The sequence below is a fragment of the Haemorhous mexicanus genome, chromosome Z (genome assembly GCF_027477595.1).
Source record: "Haemorhous mexicanus isolate bHaeMex1 chromosome Z, bHaeMex1.pri, whole genome shotgun sequence".
In the NCBI taxonomy this organism is placed as follows: domain Eukaryota; kingdom Metazoa; phylum Chordata; class Aves; order Passeriformes; family Fringillidae; genus Haemorhous; species Haemorhous mexicanus.
In genome coordinates, this window is record NC_082381.1 from 19095586 (window position 1) to 19120328 (window position 24743).

General features: G+C 36.2%; 1 protein-coding gene across 3 annotated transcripts in view; it reads left to right on the forward strand.

Annotated features, from left to right (window-relative positions):
* Positions 1-24743, forward strand: part of FER (FER tyrosine kinase) — a 158672-nt gene that overhangs the window by 54057 nt on the left and 79872 nt on the right. For all 3 annotated transcript variants that reach the window (XM_059837047.1, XM_059837049.1, XM_059837048.1), the window contains one exon: positions 22384-22476. In XM_059837047.1, coding sequence (XP_059693030.1) covers positions 22384-22476 — 93 coding nt within the window. The remainder of the gene's footprint in view (positions 1-22383; positions 22477-24743) is intronic.

Sequence of the window (24743 nt, forward strand, 5' to 3'; positions counted from 1 at the left end):
AAATGATAATTAAATAGTTGTTTCTGAGGGGGAGCTGTTTTTCTTCCTCTATCTATTTGTGGAACTGTTTGATTCCCATTCTACAATTATACTTGATTGTCAGCATTCTCTTGCTTCCACTGCTGTTTAATATTTACAAGGCACTATGAGATGTTTCTCATTTACACTGGTACAAAACATTTTACAAAGCTTGTATGCTTGTCGTGACCTAGAAGGAGTTTTAAAAAGTACAAAAAGATGAAGAAAGATAAAAGAAGGATGAGGATAATGTTTGCGAAAGATTAGGAGGCTTGGAGTCTTTTTGGTGCAGGCTATCTTGTTAGTTACTTAATACCATATCCTATAGTAGTGCTAGTGGTTAGTGTCTGCTAGTATTGGTTGAGATGATGAGTCTAGTCATAAGAGTGGTACTCTTCCCCTTCAGCTCAAGATTACTGAAGTCTGCATTCTGGTGTCTAAACCTCTGTTTCAGTGAGGGGGAGAAAATAATCCTGTGTGCTGAGCACAGGCTTACACAGGGCCAACAGGACAGAGACACAGTGGCTCCATCACTGCCGGCACTGTGTCACCTCCAGTGTCCCCTTCAAGGCGAGAGGGCTCATCACCTCCAGTGTGGCCACTGATGGTCCTGGAGTGCCCCAGAGCAGGTGGCACAGGGTGGCTGCTTCTGTGCTTAGGGCACAGTGGCCTCTGCAGGAGGGCAGGGGAAGGGGGAAGAGAGAGCCATAGGATGGTTTGGGTTGGAAGGGACTTCCAAGACTGCCTAGTTCCTAGTTCCCTTTCAACACCTTCCGCTGTAGCAGCATGCACCAGTTTACAAAATCTTGCCACTTTAACTCAATGCAAGGTTGCAGAGAAAACCCATGAGAGCAATTAGAAAGGGGCCTTATGATGAGAGGCCGTCTGGTCAGCTTCTCAGGGAGAAGGTAAAATGAAAACAGAAAGTTGGTGCAAAAGGAGGCAGAAATATTTAACACACTAAGTTGGTGTTGTGCAAGCTGAAATAGAGGACAATGTGGGGTTTTGTTGTTTTATTTTTTAAGGCAGTAAGTAAAATCTGCTGTTAAGGCAACTTGAAAAAATAAATCAGGTATGCATTTGTATGCCAGAGATAATGTTAACATTCTTTTTTAGCATGGATTATGTAATTTAGGTAACTTGCTCTAGTTTATGCAGTTCCATCTGGCCTATGTTATCTGAGAGTTTGGAGTGCCTTCACCTTTTATGAAGATAATGCAGATTATTCAAGCTATTCAAGCTACCTTGCAGAGAAGACCTGTCATGAAGTGTGATGTGTTAAGTTCCATCTGAAGAATAAATTATGCAGAATTACCACTTTCCTTGCTTCTTCAAGGCAAAGCATGCCAGAAGGGCTAAGCCACTCTTGGACATGCACTCTTATTTAGTGGGTGCCAGATGTGGAAGTCCTTGTCTTGCACAGGAGATTGAATGGGACTGAAAACAGGGTTAACTGTGAAAGCAGGCATGTGTATTTCCACAGCTAAGGCAAGTTGAGCATTTACATGTACAGGATACAGCATTTATACACAGGCCATTGGTACTGAGGCTGCCTTGGGATCAGCACACATTGCCCCAGACTGAAATGGTCATGATCTACTGCAGCCTGCCCTGGATCCTGTTAATTCTGCTGCTCATGCTATTTTTTCTCTTAGGAGAAAAAAACAGGAGCTCCTGCACCTCAGTAGGGAATTCTGCCAGCTTTTAGACTTGAAAAAGACAGGAGCTAAACATGCCTGATGATGTTGATATTGTCCTTGCTTTCTGAGAAGGGATTTGAGGTGATCATTAAATGACTTGATGCCTGTGATGTTGGGTAAGCCCTTATACCTGGGCTACACAGTAGAAGTGCTGAGAGGTAGTACAGACTCTGGGGCATTTTTTTCTCACACAGCCTCTTCCTTAGCTGGTTGCTCCAGTAAGCCAGAAGTAGTCAGGCCTGTTGTCTCTGCACATGAAAGGACTGCTGCTGTCACCCTGCAATGGAGCAGAGAGGATTAAGGTGGCATTGTGTGGTCACTGTCAGTACTGGGGGTGTCTCCTCTCTCACAGCTTGTGCCAGAGCTGTGTTCCTGACAGAGTAACACTCTGCTCAGGTACTGGAACCTCTCCTCTTTTAGACCAAGACTTACATAAGGTTCCCTTTATATCACTGTTCTGCCACCATGAAGAGTCAGCCTCCATCTGTCTTACGAGCTTCGGTTAAGTACTTAAGGGCTTCAGTGACATCTTCCTGGAGATCTTTCTTTCCTTCTCCAGGCTGAACAACTCCTCTCTCAGCCTGCTGTCATAAGAGTGGTCTCCAGCACTGTGATCAGTTTAGTTGCTTTCCTCTGGGTCTGTTCCATCCCTTTCTTGTCTTGAAGACCCCAGACCTGGGTGCTGTTTTCAAGATGGAGTCTCATAGGGGTAGAGTAGAGGGAACAAGTCGCCTCCATCATCCTGCTGCTCGTGGTGCTTTGAGTGTAGCCCAGGATGTGGTGGACCCTTTGGGCTGCAAGTGGACTGTGTCAGCTCATGTTCAGCTTTTTATCTACCAGCACCCCGGAGTTACTTCTCTGCAGGGCTGCTCTTCATGTGTTCTTCTTTCTCCCAGTCTGCTCTTCTGTCTGGCATCACCCTGACCTGGCAGTCTTGACTACATCTCAAGATGGAAAAGTAATGTTCTGATGGGTTGTTTCTGTTAATAAACATAGTGATGATTTTTAAAATTTTTTTTTTTTTTTTTTTTAGTAAAACTCCTTAAAAATATAGGGCTTTAAAAGGTCAGAAATTAAATGTTCTTGCTGTTAATTGCTCATCCTGGTATCATTCAAATGAATGAGTGTTTCTTCAGCTATAAATTCATTAAGTTTTCTCCACTTTTTCTAAGAGCAGTTAATCTAAATGTTACTCTGATATACTTGAAAATGGTTATTTATTACTCTTCAGAAATTAATTGTAAACACTTGTTTTGCATCTTTTTTTTCCTAAGAATTAAAAAATCCTAGTTGGCTTGTGTTGTCAGCATCCTTATGAAGCAAATTTTCATGTCCTCAAGTCATAAGTAATTTTTTTGTTTTGTAATTTAAAATATAAAAGAGGAATATGCAAAGCAATTTTGTTTCATAACCTCTAAGTATTTATATCATATAAATAGAGCCAATTTCATGATGGAATAGTTTGCAAATTGTTTTGTTTCCCTTCTCTTACATTGGGTAACTGCATAATAGAATACTAACAAGGAGTGAAATTCTGAAATGCTGTTAGATATGTTTTTATAGACAGTGTAATGTCATGTAAGTGTTTTTACTTAGTTTCCTTGTCCTTTTTTGCCTCTATTAAATGTAGGAAGTTTCATATTCTGTTAGTGTCTTCCATATGGTTTGCTTTAGTCAATATATTTTTGAAGTATATTTGCTGTGTATTGGTAGTCATGCACTCATTTTAGGAAAAAAGGAATTTACCAAACCATTCTATTTTTTTCAATCAGGATATAACATGGAGTGAAACAAAAATTTCTGAACCTTGCATTTAACAGTTTTGTCATTGTATATGGAAAAATGAAACATTTAATTGTTACTAGAAGTTATACTTTCCTACTGACTTATCCATGCAAGACAGAGATAATCATAATGCTGACAGCACTAGAAGTTTAAAGTATTGTTTTTGAGCCCCTTAGAGTTATGCATTTATGCCATTCACTATGTTAATGAAAGATTTATAGTTGACATTTTCTTCTGTACTTAAAGTAGGGAGATACTAAAAAAAAAAGCTGGTTATTCCTTGTAAACAGATACATATTGACAAAAATGCAGTAGTATTCAAAGTGTTATGTATAATGTCACTTCATAAAATTTAAGTGGAAGCTGCTTGAGTTAACTTTTCCACATTTAGGTGTTCAGTCAGTGGATGTATAGCCTGTCATTTGTCTTGAGTTACATAAGGGATATTTTTGCTGTTTATATGATCAACAAAGCATGGCAGTAGTTCATGGTAATTCAAATGAAGAAAACAACAGCAACAAAACTTTTATATGTCTGATGATCAGGTCAGAAATAAAAACATCATTAATTTTTGAGTATTGCATTATCAAGTAAACATTTGCTCAGGTAATTACATACAATTATGATAATTTTCATTTCATGGTAAAGCTTTAAACTTACAGCATCAGTATTGCCTTGGAAATTGTTACAGAATAGGGAGTCTTCAGGGAGTTCTTAAACCAGGCAATAGATTCAGTTAATATAAAATAGTAATTAATTTTGTTTAGCAATAGTGAAATCTCTGTACCACTTTAACATATCTTCTCCTTTTCCCGTACATGGTAAAAAAAATTATGAAGGCATAAACTCATGACTTTTAAGAATATGGGTTTGAAATTACATACTGTTCTCACCATAGAAGTGTTTCATGTAGATTTATTTTGCATACTGAAGCATTTTCCAGGAGCTGGTTGAGAAAACTGAGACTTGGTGTGCAAGCTCTGCAACACTTGAGAGACTTGTCAGCAGGTGGAGCTCAGTGCCAGAAGACTAGTTATGACAGAATAAGCCAAAGCTGTTAGCATGAACTCCAGAGGGATAGCTAGGGCAGAAGCAAACTGAAATACCATGGTACAGCCATTGGGATGTTGCAATGCCTTGCTCCACTAGATTTCCAGGCTTAAAACTATACACAGCAGAAAATGGTTTTATCTGTTCTAGCATAATTACTTGAAAAAAAAAAACTAAGTTCACCTCATATCTAATCACTTTTGTTGTTTGTTATTCCATTTAAAAGGCTTCAGAGACGTTATCATCAGTGATTAATTTAAAAATAAGATAAGCCAGCTTTTAGTGAAGGTTGTGGTAATAAAAAAATTAGATCTCGGTCATGGTCATTACGGAAGGAAAAAAATACTAAATACATGAAACAGAGCTGAAGCACTACTTTATTTGTTTGTAAATTATTCTACTTAATGTGAATGTTTTATCTTTGCATCCTTGCTTTCTAGAATCCAAGACTTGGTCCTCCAGTTAGTATGATCAATACAATAATAGCCAGAGTCTTGTTCTGCAGGTTTGGGTTTGAAGAGAATGTGTTCAGAACTCTCACTAAAATAATAATTGACAATTTAATCAATTTGTATGTTTTGATTTTTTCACTGTCAGTTACACAGATATGAAAGAGGATTTGCAGGAGTTTGTGATTTCATTAAAGACGCTTCATTGCATACATTTTAGACGTTGGATCACAAGGTCTTGAAACACAATCTTCTGAGAGAAGTACCACACTCTTGGGGGTTCCTTTTTCCTGCTGTGTCAGACTATGCAGGTTCTTTATTTTGAAATAGATGCAAGGAAGTGATTGCCTTCTGTGACAGACCATTGCAGCAATTGCAGAAAGCATAACAGTAGAGATAAATTCATCATTTTTCTTACTGATTTTCTTACTATTCAGAAGAATAGACACATTCTTATGCTCTGTAATGCTTCACCAAACATCTCCCTTATCTGTCCATGTAAGTAATTCTCTACTGATTTGAGGCTCATGACATTTATATCAAACTAAGATTGTATTAGAGCATGGTAGGGGAGCTGTTCACAGTAATTTGTTTTATATATTTATAAATCTTGTACACTTCCACCATATTATTGCAAGATCTCAATTTTCTTGTCAATAGACCCAGGGCCGGGGTTAGTCTGTGCAGCATAGGTATCCTTATCCTTTCTTGTATTTTAGTCTCTGCTGAGGAAGCTCTGCCAGTGCAGTCATGCTGTAGAAATTTTTGCATATTTATTCATTAAAGACCTGGAAATAAACAGTTTTATTTGGTGGTTGCCTGGACAGCTGAAGTTCAGTTTTGTTTCTGGCCACTTTCCAAGCTTGCTGGCTTGGGCCTGTGTTTCTTCCTTACAGCCAGAATTTGACATGGATGAAAAGTGCCCCAAATGTCAGATGCTTTTAAGAAGTGTGGAGAGGATGAATTCTATTCATCTTTCTCTCTTAGTGAATATGTTCTAGCCTCTGTTTCTTCGTTTTTAAATCCCAACTGCCTGATGGACATGTATCAGAGGAAGAACAATACAAAAGGAGATAATAAGGTAGTAGGCAGATAAAATAAGTCATACTTTGTTCCACTGACTGTCCAGAATTTACAGGATAAGAAGTCAGTGGAGCTGTCAAGACTCTTGCCACTGAACATGCCTAGAAACTTCTGAAGTAAAAGGCTGGACTAAGTTCACACACTAAGGCTCAGAACTTAAGTATTTCTTAAGGTTAGCATATTATCTATCAAAAATGTGTTGAGAAATAACCTGGTGTTGGGGAAAAGGGAAATTAGAAGTATAAGCAAAACTTTTGAGGAATTGAAGGACATGGATCATTTGCAGAAACACAACTCTTTAGAATATTTGAAGTGCAGAATTAGTTTACCCTCTCTGTATGAAGGAGTTATAAGCACTTGAGATACCTAGACCTCTCTTCAACTGCCAAAAATATTTCAAGAGCTTTCATTTCTTCTTTGAGGAAGCAGGCTTCACCATAGCAGTGTTCAGAACTGCTTACCCACTGGGGAATTGTTATTTCAGTGTGAGTCTTCTCTGTAGATTAAGAAAGCTTCACGCAGAAGTTTCCTTTCAAACAGAAATCATGTACTAGTATCCAGCATATGTTTCTCTATATGCTGGGAGAAAAGTAGTAATTCTTTGCCAGAATCATCATCACTGCCTTCTTGCATCTTTTTCATAGTGATGGGACTGAATTAGTGTGATTGCTAACTTCTCATAGCCTCTAGGCAATGCACAGGAAGTAATGTGATAAAATTTGGCTGCTTTAAATCACTTCTCTGCTTTTCTCTCTTCCTTTTAAAGTGCCTGATTAAAAATACCGTTGTTCTTAAAGGCAATTATTATGCTTCTAAATCTCCTAAAATCTGCTGTAAAATAATTACATGGAATTAGGATTTATGTTTTTAATGTAGTGTCACTGATTGTTTTCTGCCAGATAGAAGTGTATGATTTTATGCTTATCTTCTGGTTTTTTTTCTGCCGTGTGGGGAAGTTCTTTCCTGCTACAGATTTGAGAAACCAGAATGGCTATCCAGTTTTCAGACCACTGTCTTTAAGTTACAGAGCTTTTTTTTTTTTCTCCTTTTTTGGGTTTTACTGTTGGTGCTTTTTAGTAGTGGGTTATGTGAAATAGCATGTTTCAGATGTTTGTTTTTTTTTTTTTAATCATCTAGCAGTCAGATGCAAAACATTTCTGGCCAGTTTAGGATCCAGGTGCCTGAACATCAGCACTAATGCCTGATTTTAGATTGTTTAAGGTATCTTCCTGTGACTTGAAGCTGTGACTCAAGTCTGCCAGTCCCATTTGGTTATCTTGGAAATCCAGGCCCTGAAGAGCACTGGATATTAATATCCAAACAGGTCAAGCCCTTTTTCCAACAGGCATTGAGGTTCTTTGTTCAAAATAGTCTGTAATAGTAGGGAAAATAAAAGTTCTGTGTGAGACAGTGGTAGTCACTGTAAGCTTGTCAAAAAATTCCAGGATACTTATCTCAGTTTCTTTTAAGGAAGGTATAGAAACAGGTCATCAGAAACCTAATTTCTCTTTGGCTGTTTTGTTAGGGTAGCATGAGAAAGTCAGTGACATTTGCATGAAGATAATAGCAGATATCCAGGAGTTTCTGAAACTGATGTCCTCATCCTAGAGGAAGGAAAGCGTGGACAGCCAAGATGTGTGGAAATTTGTAATTCTTGGAAAATGATTGAAGGTCTTTACTTCTAGGGCACTAAAGGATTTTGTAGACCAAAAGCAGAATGTTTTCTGGAAGTTACTTCAAAATATTTCTGCAAGCAAAATTATGTCTTAAATCTGATTTTTTTGTCAGGTTTCTGGAAAAAGCAAGAGTTGGTGGTGTCTAGAAGCTAGAGTATAGATTGGTAAAAGTGGGGGGAAAAGAAGAAAGAAACCAAATACAGCAAAGAGTGGCAGAGCCAGACACTGGCAGCTCCAGAGACAGCAGAGTGTTTAGCCAGGGTCAGAGTGTGCCTAGGAGTCCTATCAGGAACAAACTGAAAAGGGTTCAGGGACACTACTGAGGACATGACTATCATGTGGGTCCAAAGTTTGTCCAGGACACAGGACCAAACATAGGATTGGAGAAACCTACAGCATACTCCCCTGGGACTCATCCAGGACAAAGGGCTGGAGACAGAGCAGTTGTCAGTATAATTTCATGAGACAGTATTTCTGTGAGACTGTGGGTCATTACCATGAGACTGACTTTATCAACACACGTTGCCACTGTGGTAAATTGAGTGCTAAATCAAAGCCTAAATGGTATGATAAGAAAAATACAGTATAGAAGTAATATAGCCTGAGCTATAGCTGCAGTTTTTGTTTCTGATGTGCCTCAGAATGACTTGTTTTATTTCTAGATCTTGGCTATGAATACTAAGATGAAATAAAATCACTTAATGTTTGGCTTTATATGTAATACAAACTTCTGTCATTCCCCTTTAGATTAAATTTACTTAGCTTTGCTAGAACTCTGTAACAATGAGGACTTTTACAATATCTAACTGAAATTATCTCACTCTGGAAACCTGTGGCATTTACTTAGCAACTGCTATAAAAGTGAAAATAAAATAGAAATACAAATATTTATTTGGGGTTTGTGGGGCTGAAATGAGATGCTTGACAGTCTTGACAGTTTCTGTATCATGTTAACCTGAAAATTTTGTCTTCTGTGCAGATTGCTCTTTAGAGCAGTTGAACATGGTGATTGTTTATGCTGAATTCAGTGTAATGCAGGAGTGTTGCAGTACAGAAGGAGCTGATGTGACTGAGCTGGCCATAGGTGATTGTAATGAAAGGCGGTGCACATTTTATATGCCTGTTAAGTGAGATGAGATGTGTTTGGAGAGTTCTAAAAATGAAAAAGTTTAGGAGTAACTTCTGAGCTAGAAACAATGAAACAAATAAAAAAAAAGTAACTTCTGGTCTATAAAACCAGAAAAGTTAAAGAAGTAACTCTGGGTTTAAAAAAAGCTAAAAACCTTCTAGGTTTGTATTTTGTTAGTCTGAAACAGAAACACACATCATCAAGGAAAATCAAAGTTCAGTGCAGCTGATATAAATTCAGTTTTCTTATGTTAATTTGTTGGCTCTTGTAGCATAAAGGGGAGATCATATTTTGTCTGTAGGGGGTGGGGGAAAGACAAAGCTACAAGTGGAATTGTGAACATTTGCTACCTAATAGGATCCTTTTACAATGTGGTTGTGCTCATTTAGTGATGACCCAAATTCCAGTAGTATGTGACAACTACATAAGGACCATTAATAAAGTAATGATTTATTTTAGAGTAATTTTTTATGGGCAAATGAGGTAGCTTTTTGACAAAAATAAAACAGTTTTCTTCTTAGGCTGTTTTGTAGTAGTATGCAAAGCTGTGGCTGTGTTTTGGTCTGCTTCAGACTGCTGCTGCTTTTTCCATTTGATCTGTTCACTCCATATGGATTTTTATTTATAACATGTAAATTAACACTGGTTTTGTGGATAGTTGTATATACAATTTGATCTTGGTGTCTCAGGAACTGTGTGACAATGAAATTTGTAGCTTTATAATATGTAATAAAAATAGTGAGGAAAATAGGGTTTTCAGCTGACATGACTGAAGTATTTCATCAGTTATTTTCTTCAACATACCTTTTAAGAAGTTGGTGCATTGAATCATGCATAACTATACCTATAAACTAGAAAACACTGATTTTTTTAGGGCAAGAGGGTGTGTGCACAAAAGGAGTTTCTTCTGTAACAGAGGAGACTGGTCTTTGATTCAACAAGCAGCTTGAGCATGCCAAATAAGTACAGCTTACAGACTTTGAGGGAACGCTGCTTGGTTGTTCAGACGCTTTTAAATAAGTAATGATTGAAATAAAAAAAGAAACTCTATTGACTGAACTAATAACTCAAAGTCTTTGCATTCCTGTAGAAAAAATGCTGCCTTGTTTATTTCGGTTCATTGTGCTGGATAAGATTTATGAACTTCAGCTTGAATAGGATTGAAATCTTTAATTTGGTACAATTACTGAGACTTACACACTGACTCTGTCCTCCATGTTTATATTGATGATGTTTATATTTTCAAAGTGGTCTTGTTTATGTCTATGATTTGTAGCTGTGATCTGTGCATGAGTTCAGCGGACCATAGGCTTCACTCAGAGTTGAATTTGAACACTGCCAGTTTTGAGGATTTGCATTATTGTTGTTCTGGTCTTTAAATTGGCAGATATTTGTTGTTTTGGCACCCTGCAAAGATTACTCATTAAGCCTATCTCAGTTATGATGCTAAAGTTGTGTTCAAGCTGTCAAAAAGTTGGTCTATCATTTTATCTATTAACATGCAGGCTGTTTTGTGCATAAACAAGTATCTGTCAAAACCAAAAGTAAACATCACATTCTGACTACCCTGCCAAACAGCTGTCAGACAGAAATACCTGATCAGATTTGAATCTTGGCATACTGCAAGCTCTTTCCTGTTATGAAAGTTTCAGTTTTATTGTTTAACATGTCTAGTGTAAATGTGGACCTGGCTAAGAACCTGTCATATCACATTTGACTGAAGCTCTTAAGGGTCAACTCCATGAAGATCTGTTTTATTGTGATAAAACAAATGCACCCTCTCACAGTATGATTTTCCAAACAGGTTGCTATCACCAGCCTATATTTAGTAGCACTATTTATTGGGAGAAGAAAAAGGCTTCACATCCTGCCTGATCACTTTACATGTAATGCTATTTCTTGGTGCCTGACGCAGCATTTGCCAGATGGTTTCATTATGTAGAGCTAGTCAGTGAGTCAGCTCGAGCCAGTTAATGAATTATAAGAGGAGTCTTGATTAGTAGATGCCCTTGTGTAGAGGGCAGAAGTGAAGAAATGTTGCTTTGTACCAGTCAGAACAATGTGATGACAAACATAAAGACAGTGCTCCTCTAGTACAATGACATGGTGGTTGGCTGGGGAGACAGGATTAATCTGCTGCAGGTAAGGACTTCCTTGCAAGTTAGGGAAAAATTTGGTGGTTTTCCCACCTCATTCCCCTAGAAAACAGTGTTTTCTGTAGGTTGGCATGGACTTCGGCTGAAGTTGGGCTGCAGGTCCCGCCTGCAGCCTGGGATCCCACAGCTATTGGATATTGAGTTTTTGGTGTCTTGTGAACCATAGGAGGATTTATGGATTTCAAGCTCATGCAATATAGTGATGCTGTTCTTATTCTCTGTTCTTTACATGTTGACTTTTGTCCACTGCTTCACGAACAGCTGTTTAGCTTTCAGCAACTCCAATCCATATAATCCCTTCTAGGAACCAGACTTTCTTGACTTAAATGCCCAAGATCTGGACTCCACCACTGGCTTTGTAAAGCACTTATCTTAGCAGGTATTACTGAGTGTAAACATGGCTGAAAACCAACCAAATCTATCAGTTTGAATAGATTTAATGAGATCTGGAAAGACTGTCATTCCTCCTGTTAGTGAGTAGTGCATTTTAATTAAAAAAATTGACCCATGTAGTAAGTGCAGTCACTAACAAATACCATAGTCAGTTCATGCTATGTTTATAAATACTGCATTTAGATATATTTTGGGCTGACTAACCCCCAGTTGGCACAGTTGGAAGCAGCATCAGCTGCTTCATTTGCTGATGCACCGAGTACTTGCTCCCATGGCTTTAGTTTTCCCTTTATGCAGTTGGTACAGCATCCAGTTAGTTGATTCAGTTGTCTTCCCATGTCTTTGGATACAAAATGCTGAACTTAAAGAGATGCAGTCCTCCTTAGAAAACCATGTTTTGAATGGAACCTTTGCTTGAGTTCAGGTCAGGAATTTTTATTTTTTTAGAATCTCTAGGAAGAAACTCCCCAAACTGTCCTTCTCACTGACCTGTTGCATTAGTCCTGCATTCCCTGTACTTTACTCAAGCATCTTTTAATTAACCTCCATGGCAGAAATAAATCGCCCACTTGTAGCTCATAGCTGTAATTTTCTTCTGTGCTGATTTATAATCCCCCACCTACAAACTTCTATAAGATTTACTTTATGAGATCATATTTTGTCAAGATACTGATGCCATTGTACTCAGTGAGACCAGAGAAGCTTTGCCTGTGCAGATCTGGAATAAAAGAATGAGAACTGTTTTTGTTTTGTTCTCTGCTGAAATGTGGCTTGGCTTCCTGTTGGAGGGTTTTAGAGTTTTAAAATAACTAACACAGGTTGTAATGAGAAAAGGAAAATGGTTTGTGCTTCTCAGTCTGCAGGGTGTGTAAGTATATATGGATTTCTGGCAAGCCTGTTACTGTTATTTTAAGTTTGTGGCTAGTAAAGACAATTTCCAGTTCCAGATGGCATTCTTTGGCATGCACACTGCTCTTCAGGAATTTGTCAACATGCTTGTGGTAGCTGTGGGTGATCTTCATCATTTCCTTACTTCAGCTGCAGACTTTTGCAGGGAACATTAGGAGTTGAGGTATTTTGGATATTTTTTTTGCAAGATTTTATGTTTATCAGTCTGGATCCTTGTGTAAAAATGTCCTGGACATTGTGTTTGTATTTGCTTGGTCTGCTGAGTTCATTGTGTGGAGAACTGTATGCATGGCTTAGTTCTTCAGGCACTTTCACTGGAAAATTTTGTATGCCTCTTGTGAAATGTAACCTAGAAGTCCTTCACCTGTGGCTTTTTGTTATCAGCCCACAAAGTGATGACTTTAGTTCTTTTTGTTTGGCCAGTAGTTGTAATAAAGTTCTGTTGGTCCTTGAGTAATATATACCAGTTGAAAAAGTTTGATGTTAACTTTATTAAAATTGAAGGTAACTACTGTATACCTAAAACATCACCATTCTATTGAGGAAGTGCCATTACAGAATACTGTAATTTTTTAACAAGTGCCAAAACCACTCTCTACCTTTATGCTTGTTTTTGTGAATAAATGAGTATATGAAAACATCAGGACATAAAATTTATTTCCTACGCTAATTCCCCTCTCTAGTGGAGGAGTACTTATTTCTTGGTTGCTGTTTTATCACAATCTAGTTAAATAGAGATGCAGTTTTCCAAATAGAACTAATGCTGCAAAACAGATGTTTATGTAGAAAAAAATCAAATTCTTCCATTACCTTAGCAAGACTTTTCATTCTAGCTCAGGTTTTGTTTTGTATTTTTCTTTTTTAACTTGCAAGGGGAATGGCAAGACCAGTCTTTTTGTGCATAGATGCATATTGCAAGTTGAAGACTTGCAAAAATATTGCAAGTTGAAGACTTTACCACTTCAAATGGCAACTGTAGTGTTGATCTTGATTAGAACTCTGGGGCAGCATCAAGCACTACTACATTTCTCTGTTTTTCTGAAAATTCTGGCCATAAAAACCTGAAACTATTTCAGCTGGATGTATGCAGTTCTAAAGAATAAAATTATCCTCTTTGATTCAGAAATTCTCCTAAGAATTTTAACATTGAAATGGTTTGTGGATGCACATTTATTCACTGCTTTTTGACTTGTGGGTCTTGGTTTTCTTGAAGCAGCAGGACCAGCACAGCCTGAATGTTGAGCATGTTGTCCTAGCAGATGCTGACCTTCACCAGCAGCCAGTTCATCATACCTGAAAAAAATGTTTTTTTTCATGCCATTGGTTTTTTGAATTATTAGCTGCCAGTGGATGTAAGATGTTGGCTTTCTTGCTTTTCTGAACATTAGGTACTGCAGTGCAACTATGAGTACTCAGTGCAGTCTGTTTTATGTTCTCCCATTGCAACTTAATGAGCTTGCACAGAATTACATCAAAAGAGAGCTTGTGAGTATTTTTGGAGATCTGTTACTGTGATGTGGCAATGGCAACCAAGGAAGAGAAGGACCATGCCATGAAAAGATAGTTCCCTTTCATATATAGCAAGTGGCATACAGACTGAAATGTGATAATTTTTTATTACTCGAAACAAGTAAAATGATTTTTTTGAGAATTAATAATTTTTTGTACATTCAGTTAATAATGGCATTGTTGATTAATAACACTGCTCTTGAAATCAGTGAAACAGTTCATATCTGAAAATGCACAGTTAAGCCTGAGGTTTTTAAAGGATGGAGGTCTTAATTTTCACTGTTATATGTTTCCAAAGTTAAAAAAGGTAATAGCATTTAAACTTATTTTTTAAAAAGTATTTATTTATTCTAGATTTGTCCGTAAGCTTTCAAAAGTCTTAATTGGTTTGTTAAATTGCCTTCATTGAAATCAGGTGTCATTTACTTGGTATCATTATGTGATCAATGAATAGAGGTGTCTTGGGATTTAGTGTTGTGGAGATACAGTCATTAAACAGAGAAGGAATACTTAATTTCAGGGGTGTATCTGCACTGCAAAAGCCCTTGTCTGGCTACTTTTTCCTTCCACAAAAAAAGTTTTTATACAAGATCTCAGTGCCTCAGCTTGGGTGTTGAGGAACATTTAATCCTCTTTTTTTCTAGAGAACAGTTGACATTCTTGATGATAATTTGGTGAAATCCACGTATCATCTTTTTAAAAATAAAAGTGCTGTTAGGTGTATATAAGAGTTAAAATGTACTGTGTTTCTGGAAACATTATTGCTAACCCCCATTAAGAGATGCTCAACTTTCATTAAGACATTAATACATGTTCGTGTGTTTGGAAGATTTGCTAATTATTTAAAAGATGAAGGTGACATTTCCCTGACATTTCATATGTAGCTTGAAAAATTAGCCTTCTGAAAGTCTTAATTAAAACAGAAAACAAAGCAGACAACCTAACCGTACATTCTGTTATGATAGATAGGGATTCAAAAATGAAAGCGAAGGGTCAATCATATTGTAGTATTCATAATTCTTTTTTAAAAATTAAACTATTTATATAGAGTGTTTGCTGATAGCCAAACCTTTCCTTGGTAAAATCTGCCAAAGATTTTTCAGGTTTTTATCTCCAAATATTTCACAAGTTTCTTGCTTAATATTTTTTCTTGCTGCTGTTTTCCTGGGAAAAAAATTAAATTACTTTCTAGCCTCTGTTGTAATTTCAAAATCTGATATATAAGAAATTAAATACATAAAAGTCATCATAAGAGAAAAAAAACTTTATTTTGAAAAAAAACAAATGTTTTTGGTAGTAAGTTAAATAAATTCCTGAACTTTTTACAAATTGTATGTATTATTTCTAACAGCCTTTTAAAAACTTTTAATATTAAAAATGTGTTACTGCATTCCTGTAGGCCAGCCTGTAGTAATACTGCCTGGTTTCACATGTACCATTAATGACTTCTGAGTTACCACTCAAAATAAGGCCTAAATGTTCCTGAAGATATGAGGTCACTAGAAGTGATCAAAACCAAAAGGCATGCCAGAAATTTTCAGGAAAAGAACAAAGAAGATAGCTGAAAACATTACATCGCTGTATTAATTGATGTGCACCTGCTTCCCAGATGCCATAGAACTGCAGAATAATTTAAATTGGAAAAGATCTTGGGGGTCCATCTGGTCCCACTTCTTGCTCAGAGCAGAGCCATCTTTAATGTTATACCAGGCTGCAAAATGCCTTATGTATGTTGAGATACTAGCAGCTCCAGTGATGGAAGTCCCTCCGGGAAACGTGTTTCAGTGTTTGATCACTGTCCTCATTGTGAGGTTAATGGTTTTTTGCAATATCTAACTGGTGTTTTTCTTTATGCAAATTGTCATTTTGCTATGTACCACAGAAGAGTTTGGCTTCATGTAAGCAATTATATTTTCAGCTCCCTTAATTAGAAAACTGATGTAGGAGAATTCAGAAAGACAAAATAATAATGCTCAGATATGTGGAGGAGCTTCTGTAGAATAGTGAATAAATAGATGGGGCTTTACAGACTTGAGAAGTGCAATGAAGGGGATTGTGATAAAGATCTATTGGGTGTGGGGGTACATGGGGGAAGTGAGTAAGGAGGCTTTTCTCTGTCTTTGCAGAAGCAAGAAGTAGGGCTCATCAAATAACCACATTAGTCAAATGATTCAAAAGAAGCACAGAAACATGTTCTTCAAAAATGTGTAATTTAACTTGTGCGACTGGTTGTCGCAGTAGGGCATCATAATAAGTTACATAGATTCAGAAAATAGCTAAAAAATATGGAAGGAAAATACTTCAGTGACTGTTGCCTATAGAAACATCAGATCTTAACCAGTAAGGCTGATCTTATACCACCGATCCTCAGAGGACAAAGACATGCTCTGAAGAATTGTCATTCTCTTTTTCTTACGGGTTATTACTCCACTGGCATAGTCTAGGATATACTTTTGGTGTGAGAAATTATAACAGTTATCAAATTTCACACTAGTAAGTCTTGTTTTTCAGGCTACCCTCTACAATTCAGGATCGGTAACATTAATTTGCATCCAGTGCAGTGTTTTATAATATGTATACTTCAATTATGCATAATTTCTGCTGCTTTGGAAGGTGTTTAAAACAGAAAATGCTGCCTTATGATAAACTGATTTTTGAATACGTATGTTGTTTAATTGTTTTCACTGTGTACTTGAGATATTTTTAATTAGCTTTGAATATTTAAATTTTTAATAACTGTATTATATCTACATGGCTCTGCGCAGTTCTAGATATCTAGAATAGTAAACTAAGAAAATGCATATTATAATTCCTGGAAAGGGACTCCAAAGAGATGATCTACTCAATTCAAGTAATCAGCTCATATCCAACCAGCAACTGGTTTCATGTGTGAGTGCCATGTTAATAATTTCAAATACTCCAAATACTCTGCAGTTTTTCGTAAAGATGGCATGATTCTTTATCTGGTTTTCTATATGTGTCTTTCTGAGATACTTAGTTCTTTCAAGAACAGGACCAAAAAAAAAAAAAAAAAAAGTCTGAAAAAAACAAAACAGTGTTTTGAGGAACAAGATTGTCTCGTTTCTGAAACTAAGTCATAGGCTTTAGGGGTATTGGCCACGTTCTGCTGTATGCTCAAATTTTAATATGTCAGCATTTATGTCTCTTTCAGTAAATGCTAACAGCTGTAAAAAACAGATAAACAAAGATTTTTGTGGTTAGTTTATCCACTCATCAATTGGCAGGCCATAGGTAATGTCACAGTAGAAATTTATGACATGCTTTTGGGGCCACTCCTTAAATAACTTCTAATCTCTACTACTGACGTGACTAATGCAGATGATAATTTTTAGAAAGTTATTTTCTCTATTTTGAAGAGTTTCTGCTTGTAAATCACAAAACTTCATTCTCACTCCATACTTCCATAGACTACAAAAAAACCAAAAATATTCCTTGTTCTGCCCATTGTCTAAATTTAAAGCCTTGAGATGAGTGTTTTTTCATCAGGGAATGTGTATCTTCAAACAAGAAAGGAAGTTAGCATTCACTTTACAAAAACTGTATTAATTACTCTGGCAGATGCTATCTGTATGCCTGTTTCATCTGTATGTTCATTGATCATACTGTTTGCAGTAGCTGCTGGAATTTCCCTGTCTAAATTTATCTTAGAGCCCTTGTACTCTACTGAGTTTTTGTCACAATATCTGAGGACCAGTTCCCTAGCCAAATTACAGAAACAGTGATATCACTCTCATCTTTTAGATATCACTGATTAATTTCTTCTAATTGAAATCCCCTTTCTTTTGAGAGCATTTTCTCTTTGACTTGTAGAGTCATCATCACATTGCCTCTAAGTTTTCTGTGAAAAATCTGTGATTCAATTTGCAAGCCCACATTCACCTTCTGTATCCATGTGGACAGTTCACATCTGACTCATGAGGCATTTTTTTCTTTGAATGGAATAATATGAAAGTATGGGCTTGTTTATATCACTGGCTGATACATGGCTGACTAGTGTTTTAGGAATATTCAATATATGCTGCATTGTCCTTTGTCTCTTGCTGATAATCTTCCACCTTTGATTGGTAGTGTTACTATTTGCCTGTCCCTCAGAAGCATTAATTCTATTTTATCTGTATCTTAGATCTCTCTCCTGCCTCTTACTTATTGCTTTCTAAAAAGAGTATAGACTATTTTTCTTTCATAGTAACACCTAAAATACAGCCCTAGTCTTGAATTTATACAGCTAAAAATTAACTCTTCTGGGCTTTTACATCACACAGTTCAATTTAAGCAAAATCTTTTTTTCCTATTGCTTTTTCTTGCCTATGTTCATTGAAAATACTGTTGTGACTATGACTCATCTGGTCTGTCTTTTTGATTGTGTCACTCTACAGGGTATATTGTTTTATATCTCATACACTCTTAAGATTTGCAGTGGTTGTGCTCAGGGACAAGACTGTGTGCTTGGCAAATGAGAGATTTATTGTCCTTGGGAACGTATCAGTTAAAGGGCATGACCATGGAAGATAAATTGATTGTAGTGAAAAATCCACTAAAGCACACACGATCTCACATTGCACAAGATCCTCCAAAGAGAACATAGGAAACACAGAAGCCCAGATTCTGGTCATATATAAAGATGCAGTTGAGTAAATCCTCAAGTAAAATAGCAGGTGCTTCACTCAAGGTTTTCAACTGACCTGAATCCTGCTCTTGTTTTTTGGTTCTTATGTTTAATTTCTTCTTTCTGTCACTTGTGAGAAGAGAAAGAATGGAAGTGTCAGAATGGTTGTCTTCTCTTGTGACATATCTTGAAAAAAGCTGAAGTAATTTTTTCCTCTCTTAAGAAGGAAAGAAAACTGAACAGCCTTGCATCCTTCTCTTCCGATGCTCCATAGGAGCTGCCCCACCATGCTTCAGTGATACCAGTAAGGTTGTAGCCCTGAAAGTGTGACCACATCTCCTCTTCTTCCTGTTTATTCCCCTGCTGTCTGCATCAGTGTAGAGACATTTCAGTGGGCTCCCAGTAAAGCTGACTTGTGTCTGGAGTGGCTGAAATTCCCTGGTATTCTTTCAAGTGTTCTCCTGACCTGCCTGCCTACCCCAGGCTCTGGGCATCTCAGTGGTGTGAGTGGATGGCATCTCATCACCCACCTTATCATTGTTAAGCCTGATGATATCCCCCACTTCAGTTATATCTAGTTTATGATATAGTTAATTTCAGTTCATTCTGTGGAGTCCTTAGAAACATGGCTAGTCCTAAAAAGGGAAATATCAGTCATGCATTTTTCATAATTTTTTTATTATGTGTTCCCATGACATAGGTGTGTTTAAACACACTTAAAAGAAATAGGTTAAAATGTTTTCTAATGACAGCTTGTATTTGCATACATATCTAGCTTCTTAATGTTAGAGTACAATTTTTTCTGTAGTAATTCAGCTATTGCATAAAATATTATGATCTACAGGTTAGTTTGCTTTCTAGTGAAATTGCTGTTGTATAAAATAAAGAAGGGAGAAATCCTGCTGTCATTTTCTTGATGTCTCTGAAACTCATTAATTTGAGCTGAAATGAAACTGAATCAGCTAATATGCTTTAGTAGCTGCATTGTGTATGCTAGTAAGTGTAATACTCCATAATGCTCTCTATAGCATCCCTGAAGCAGAACTCCTAATACCTTTCCAGTGTCTAGATCAGGTTGGTTAGTCTGAATGTCACATCTTACAGCTTTGAAACTTTGGTCATGACTACATATTTGGCATGTTTATTCTGTTTGGTGACATGATGTCTGTTGCAATGAGCACTGTGTGGAATTGTAATGAACTTTCTGAGTGAATTGTGCCTCTGCTCTCTGTTAGGTTCCTTCAGAAATTTTAAATTACCTAATGCCCTGAAATAATCCTTTCAACTACTAAATCCTTTGTTGAATTGAGAGTGTCTTCACTGAGAGGTTCAAAATTTGATGTAGCTGGGGAGAGATCACTGAAAGACACCTGTGATGTGTATTTGCTTTTATTTTGTAATTCAGACTTAAAATAACACCCTGATTTAACTAGTAAGATAGTACACACACGTGTACATAAATACATACATTTAAAAATAAGCAGATTGGATGTTCTGGGTTGCAGTTTTACACTAGTTTAGAAAAAAATATATACTTAATGTGTGTTAAAAATCCCTTTATACAGATTTATATAATATTCTGAGTGAAAAACAGGTTTCCTGCAAGATCAAATAGTTCCTTCTAAGGCACACTGCAGCTGGGCAATGGCAAGAAAAGTCAGAAGAAGACCACTGTTGTAGCTCTTTTTTTTTATCTAGGTTGCCCTCAAAATACTTGAATGGAATAAATAAACTCAGTACTGGCTACAGTTGTGTTTTGTCATATGTTTGGTTATGCCTGCTGTGCAAATTCTGAATCTTCATTGCTGTAAGATATAGACTAGTTTTAGTATGCCAGGGGAAGGAACTGTAGAAATGCTAAATACTGTTTATAAATGCACTATAGTTGGAACAGGACTTGTGCAACATTTTGAACAAAGCCGAAGTTTATCCCTTAAATCCACATTTCAATACTCACTCTATTTAATGCAACAGTTTGCCTTTGTGTGTCATTCAGTGGTGCTTATCAAAGTTGTCCCAGGCCTTGAGCCTGATACTTTGAGTCAAAAATCCCTGCTGTTAATATTTTTTTGTTAATGAGAAATTGGTGAATGTAGAACCTTATTTGTAGTTTGATGTCGTTGCTAGATAAGCAGGCTGTTGGTGTCCGCTGCAAAGGGAGCTCTTGAGTTTTGGTGGTGGGAAGTGAAGTAGAGTTTGTGCATCTTTTAACAACTTATTTTCTCCTGTTATGAAAGAAGTATGCATGTAATTGGTGTTAAATCATATGGCTCACTTCTGAAGAGATATGTGGAGTGGATCATTCCACAACCAGCATGCAAGCTAATATAAGTTTTGTATCTTAGTTATTACTGAGGGGTTTTTTGTTTGGATTTCTCTTGTTTTTTGTTGTTGGGTTTTTCTGTGTTTTTTTTTTTTTTTTGGTTGGTTGGTTGATTTTTTTTAGGGCATTTTTAGTTTTTCTTTTTTTTTGGGTAAGCAGTTTAATTCAGCAACATCATAAGAATAAAAATCAGATTTTAGCACAGAGTTGTTTTACTGAAATTAAATTACTTTGAATATGACAATACTTGAGTCTGATAAAATGTATAAAAATGTTATTGATGGGTAAGTGGGCAGATAGTTAATGAGTATTTCTGTGACAGATGCACTCCCTATCAGAGTTCTCACAATTTGGCTGGTTTTTGCACTCTTTTATTTCAATAGCATACAAATTAAAGCAAATTGCAAACTACTGCTAGCAAATAAATACCATTATTTTGCTAAGAGAGTGTTTAACCTGTATCTTGTAAAATAAACTCTATTTGGAAATAATTTTCAAAGACTGCTAAAATTGATGTGCAGATCTGTTGCTTGTTTTGGAGTCCTGGAATAAACTGAAGCTGCATTTCTTACATTATGAGATCTTTGGTTTCTTCTGTCAAAGATGTACATTGGAAACTTGGACGCAATTTTTCTTTGTAACACTGGCAAACAGTTGTAGTTTGTCTTCATTATCAATTTCTTACAGTTTAGTTAACCTAAAGCTAATTAGAATGAGGTTGTTAATGTGTGATTTTTCTGCTTCAAGTTTATTTACTTTGTGAATACTCATTGAAGCATCTTTGTGGTTTCTGAAGGTGATTTACAAGTAATAAACTCAGTTTGTCCATATTAAAAATACATTTTTTTTAAGGTTGTTATTAATTTGAGAGCTGATAGTAAGGGATGAAGAAAAATACAGTCTTCGGACTAAGTCAGCTTTTGAGACCTTGGAATTTATATTGAGTTCTGCTGAACTAGAGATGCTTAGAGGCTGTTTCAGTGTTCCAGTCAGAGCCCTATTCTTGCAGAATTTTAAAATGAGATAGAGGCTTGTCAGAAGTGACAGTGGCACTTATGGTTTACAATAATGCCAGAAGAGAAATGGCTCCTATTACTTGCACCAATGGGTGCTACTATTTACAGGTAGTCTGTTGTTAGAGAAGGACCTGTTAATAAAGGGAAAAAAACCTAAAAATCTATTAAGTAAGGATAATGCACATACATAGAGTTTTTTACTATGTGGGGTTTTTATTACATATTTTCAGATTGTTGTCCCTTTAAAATTTCAGTTATTTACGGAGAACTGAGAGTTATGTCTCTGGTTTATATAAAAGATAAAGTATAAAAGATTTTCAGTTTTCTTTATGGTTCAAATATTTGCACAAAATGTTTTAGGAAATATAGAATTTGTAATTGGTTAAATTGATCTCTGCTTAATCCTGCTGATTTTGACATTTCCTGACTTGTATCAGTAGCAGTTCAGCCCCTGTCTTTTATTTAAGTGAAATTCAGGATTGTGTATTTTACATTCTCCAGTAAATCAATGATCCTACAGATTTGCTTTTATTCACTAAAGATTCTGGCCTTTCTCCTAGGACAAGAAGGATAAAGTGTCAAGATTTGACACTATACGTCATTCCATAGCTGGAATTATAAGGTCTCCAAAATCCATGTTGGGTTCATCATCAGTAAGTAGTACCAATACTGTAGTGTTGTGATATAGTCTGTTATTTTTTCAGCTTAAATAAGATTTCTTTTTCCTTGAAACATCATGCATTTCCATCTGAATGGACAAAAATTACATTAAAATAATGTTACATTACACTGTTCTGACTGATCAACATACAGGATAATATTATGGTAAAATGGTGTGGCAGGACAATGTGCCACACTTCAGGAGAATCACAGTTTGTATGTTCTTTGCAGTTCCCAAAGTGGTGCTATGTTCAGAATATTCTTCCCAACTAGGCTGATTTTCTTGAAATGCACTGTATGATAATAATCTGTATTAGGTTAGATGGCCAGGTATGTTTTACCAATTTTTACCATTGTTGCAATAATTGTATTACCCATATGTTTTTATAAAAAGCTGCAATGTATAAGCATATTGTTACTATTGCTACTACTGCTGGTGCTATTTAAGTTACTTGAAATAATCTTGCTTCAAACTGCACTAGAAATGGTTGTTGAGTATCTCTGAGATATAGTTAGCTTTTGTTCCAATTCTGTAATTGCTGGACAAACGTACTTATTTGTTTTACTTTTGTATTTCCTTCTGTCTGTTTCATACGGAAGCTTGCAAGATTAGTTAGAATCCTTGAGCACCCACTTTCGGATGTGTCAGATTGTACTTGAAGACCTTCTGCCTTTTTCTTGATCATGTGATCACCATAACCCTCCCAACTTAAAATCAAACAAAAACAACAACTCAAAAACCAAGCAAAAGAAAAAAAAAACCTGGAAGAAAGTTTGGTGAAGTTTTTAAAGTTGTTTAAAATTGCCTTCTAATTGTGATCTTGTCACCTAAATTACAAGCTCAAACTAGCATTCTTGAGAAAACATCAGAAGCAATGGGTCTTCTATTTTATGCTGCAGGATTGCATCCAAGGACCTATTAAAGGACACAGCAAACCATATTTAAGCTAGATAGAATTCAGAATGGGTGGAAGAGAGAACAATTACATATGTGTAAATATACATGTTGTATACAGAGGACAACTGTACATAGTGATGAAGCAATGGAAAAATAAATATGATCATGAGATAAAATTAGGGTAGAAAGGCTTTTCCTCTGAAAACATGAAAGTTGCATGACATTTGAAAAGTAACAGGAAAAACCTTGATAAAATATTAAAATATTCTTGATGTTAAACAAAATATCCACATTATTGGGATCTTCATTTTATTAAAGTAGTTGTGGTAAAAAGGTAGCATTTCATATTAAAAACTGATTAAAATGTGTATTTCTGTGACCTCTGTTCTTTATGTAGGTGAGACACAGTGTTCATCTCTGTTTCTATGTATTACAAAACTTACGACTTCAAAATAAACCAAAAAACTTCCACAAAACACAGAAAAAACGTACCTGAAACTGATTCAGAGAAAAATTGGAAGAGAAAAAAAATCTTGAGATTAAAAAAACTTGAAAAAAAATCTCAAAATAAAATGCTTAGATTAAATCAGGGAAAGTCAATGTCAAAATGTCAGTTGGCTTAAAGTGTCATTTTAAATAGTCTGTGTGCCACACTTTGATTTCATTCCATGGAAGCTGATGTAAATCTGCCTGTAGATATGTGATAGGATTGGTGAAACCTTGGAATATATTTGGAAGAAGTAAGATTGCCATTGTTTCATTTGAGTCAGAAAGTAAAATCTAGTAACAAGTGCAGTCTTGATTACCTGTTTCTTAAATGACACCGAAATTACTTTAGTTAGAATATATAAATTTGTAGCCAATTTTCAGTTTTGCTTTGTATTTTGATTTAGTGATTTTGTGTATGCTAGAAAAGCTGACCATATGTATACAGCTCAAATTTGCTTCATGAATTAGTACTTAGCTATTAAATGTGGTCAGCTGTTTCCTGCTGACAACTACATAAGCATGTTTAATTGCTAAATATATAAACTAGTACTTAAAAATTATTATCCATCAACAAAATATTCAAAATCATTATTTGTCACCGACATGTTTTAGGAAAAATCCTTTCCTTAGGATTTTTCCCTCCTCAGAAGCTGAGAGGCCTCAGGAACAAACTGTAAACAATTCTTATCTGCTGCTGTGGAATGCAACAGGGGCAATCTGTGATTGGTCTCATCTGCTTGTTTCCAATTAAGGGCCAATCACAGATCACCTGTGCAGACTGTCTCGGTCAGAGACAAGCCTTTGTTATTCATTCCTTTTCTATTCTTAGCTTAGCCTTCTGATGAAATCCCTTCTTCTGATAGTTTTAATATA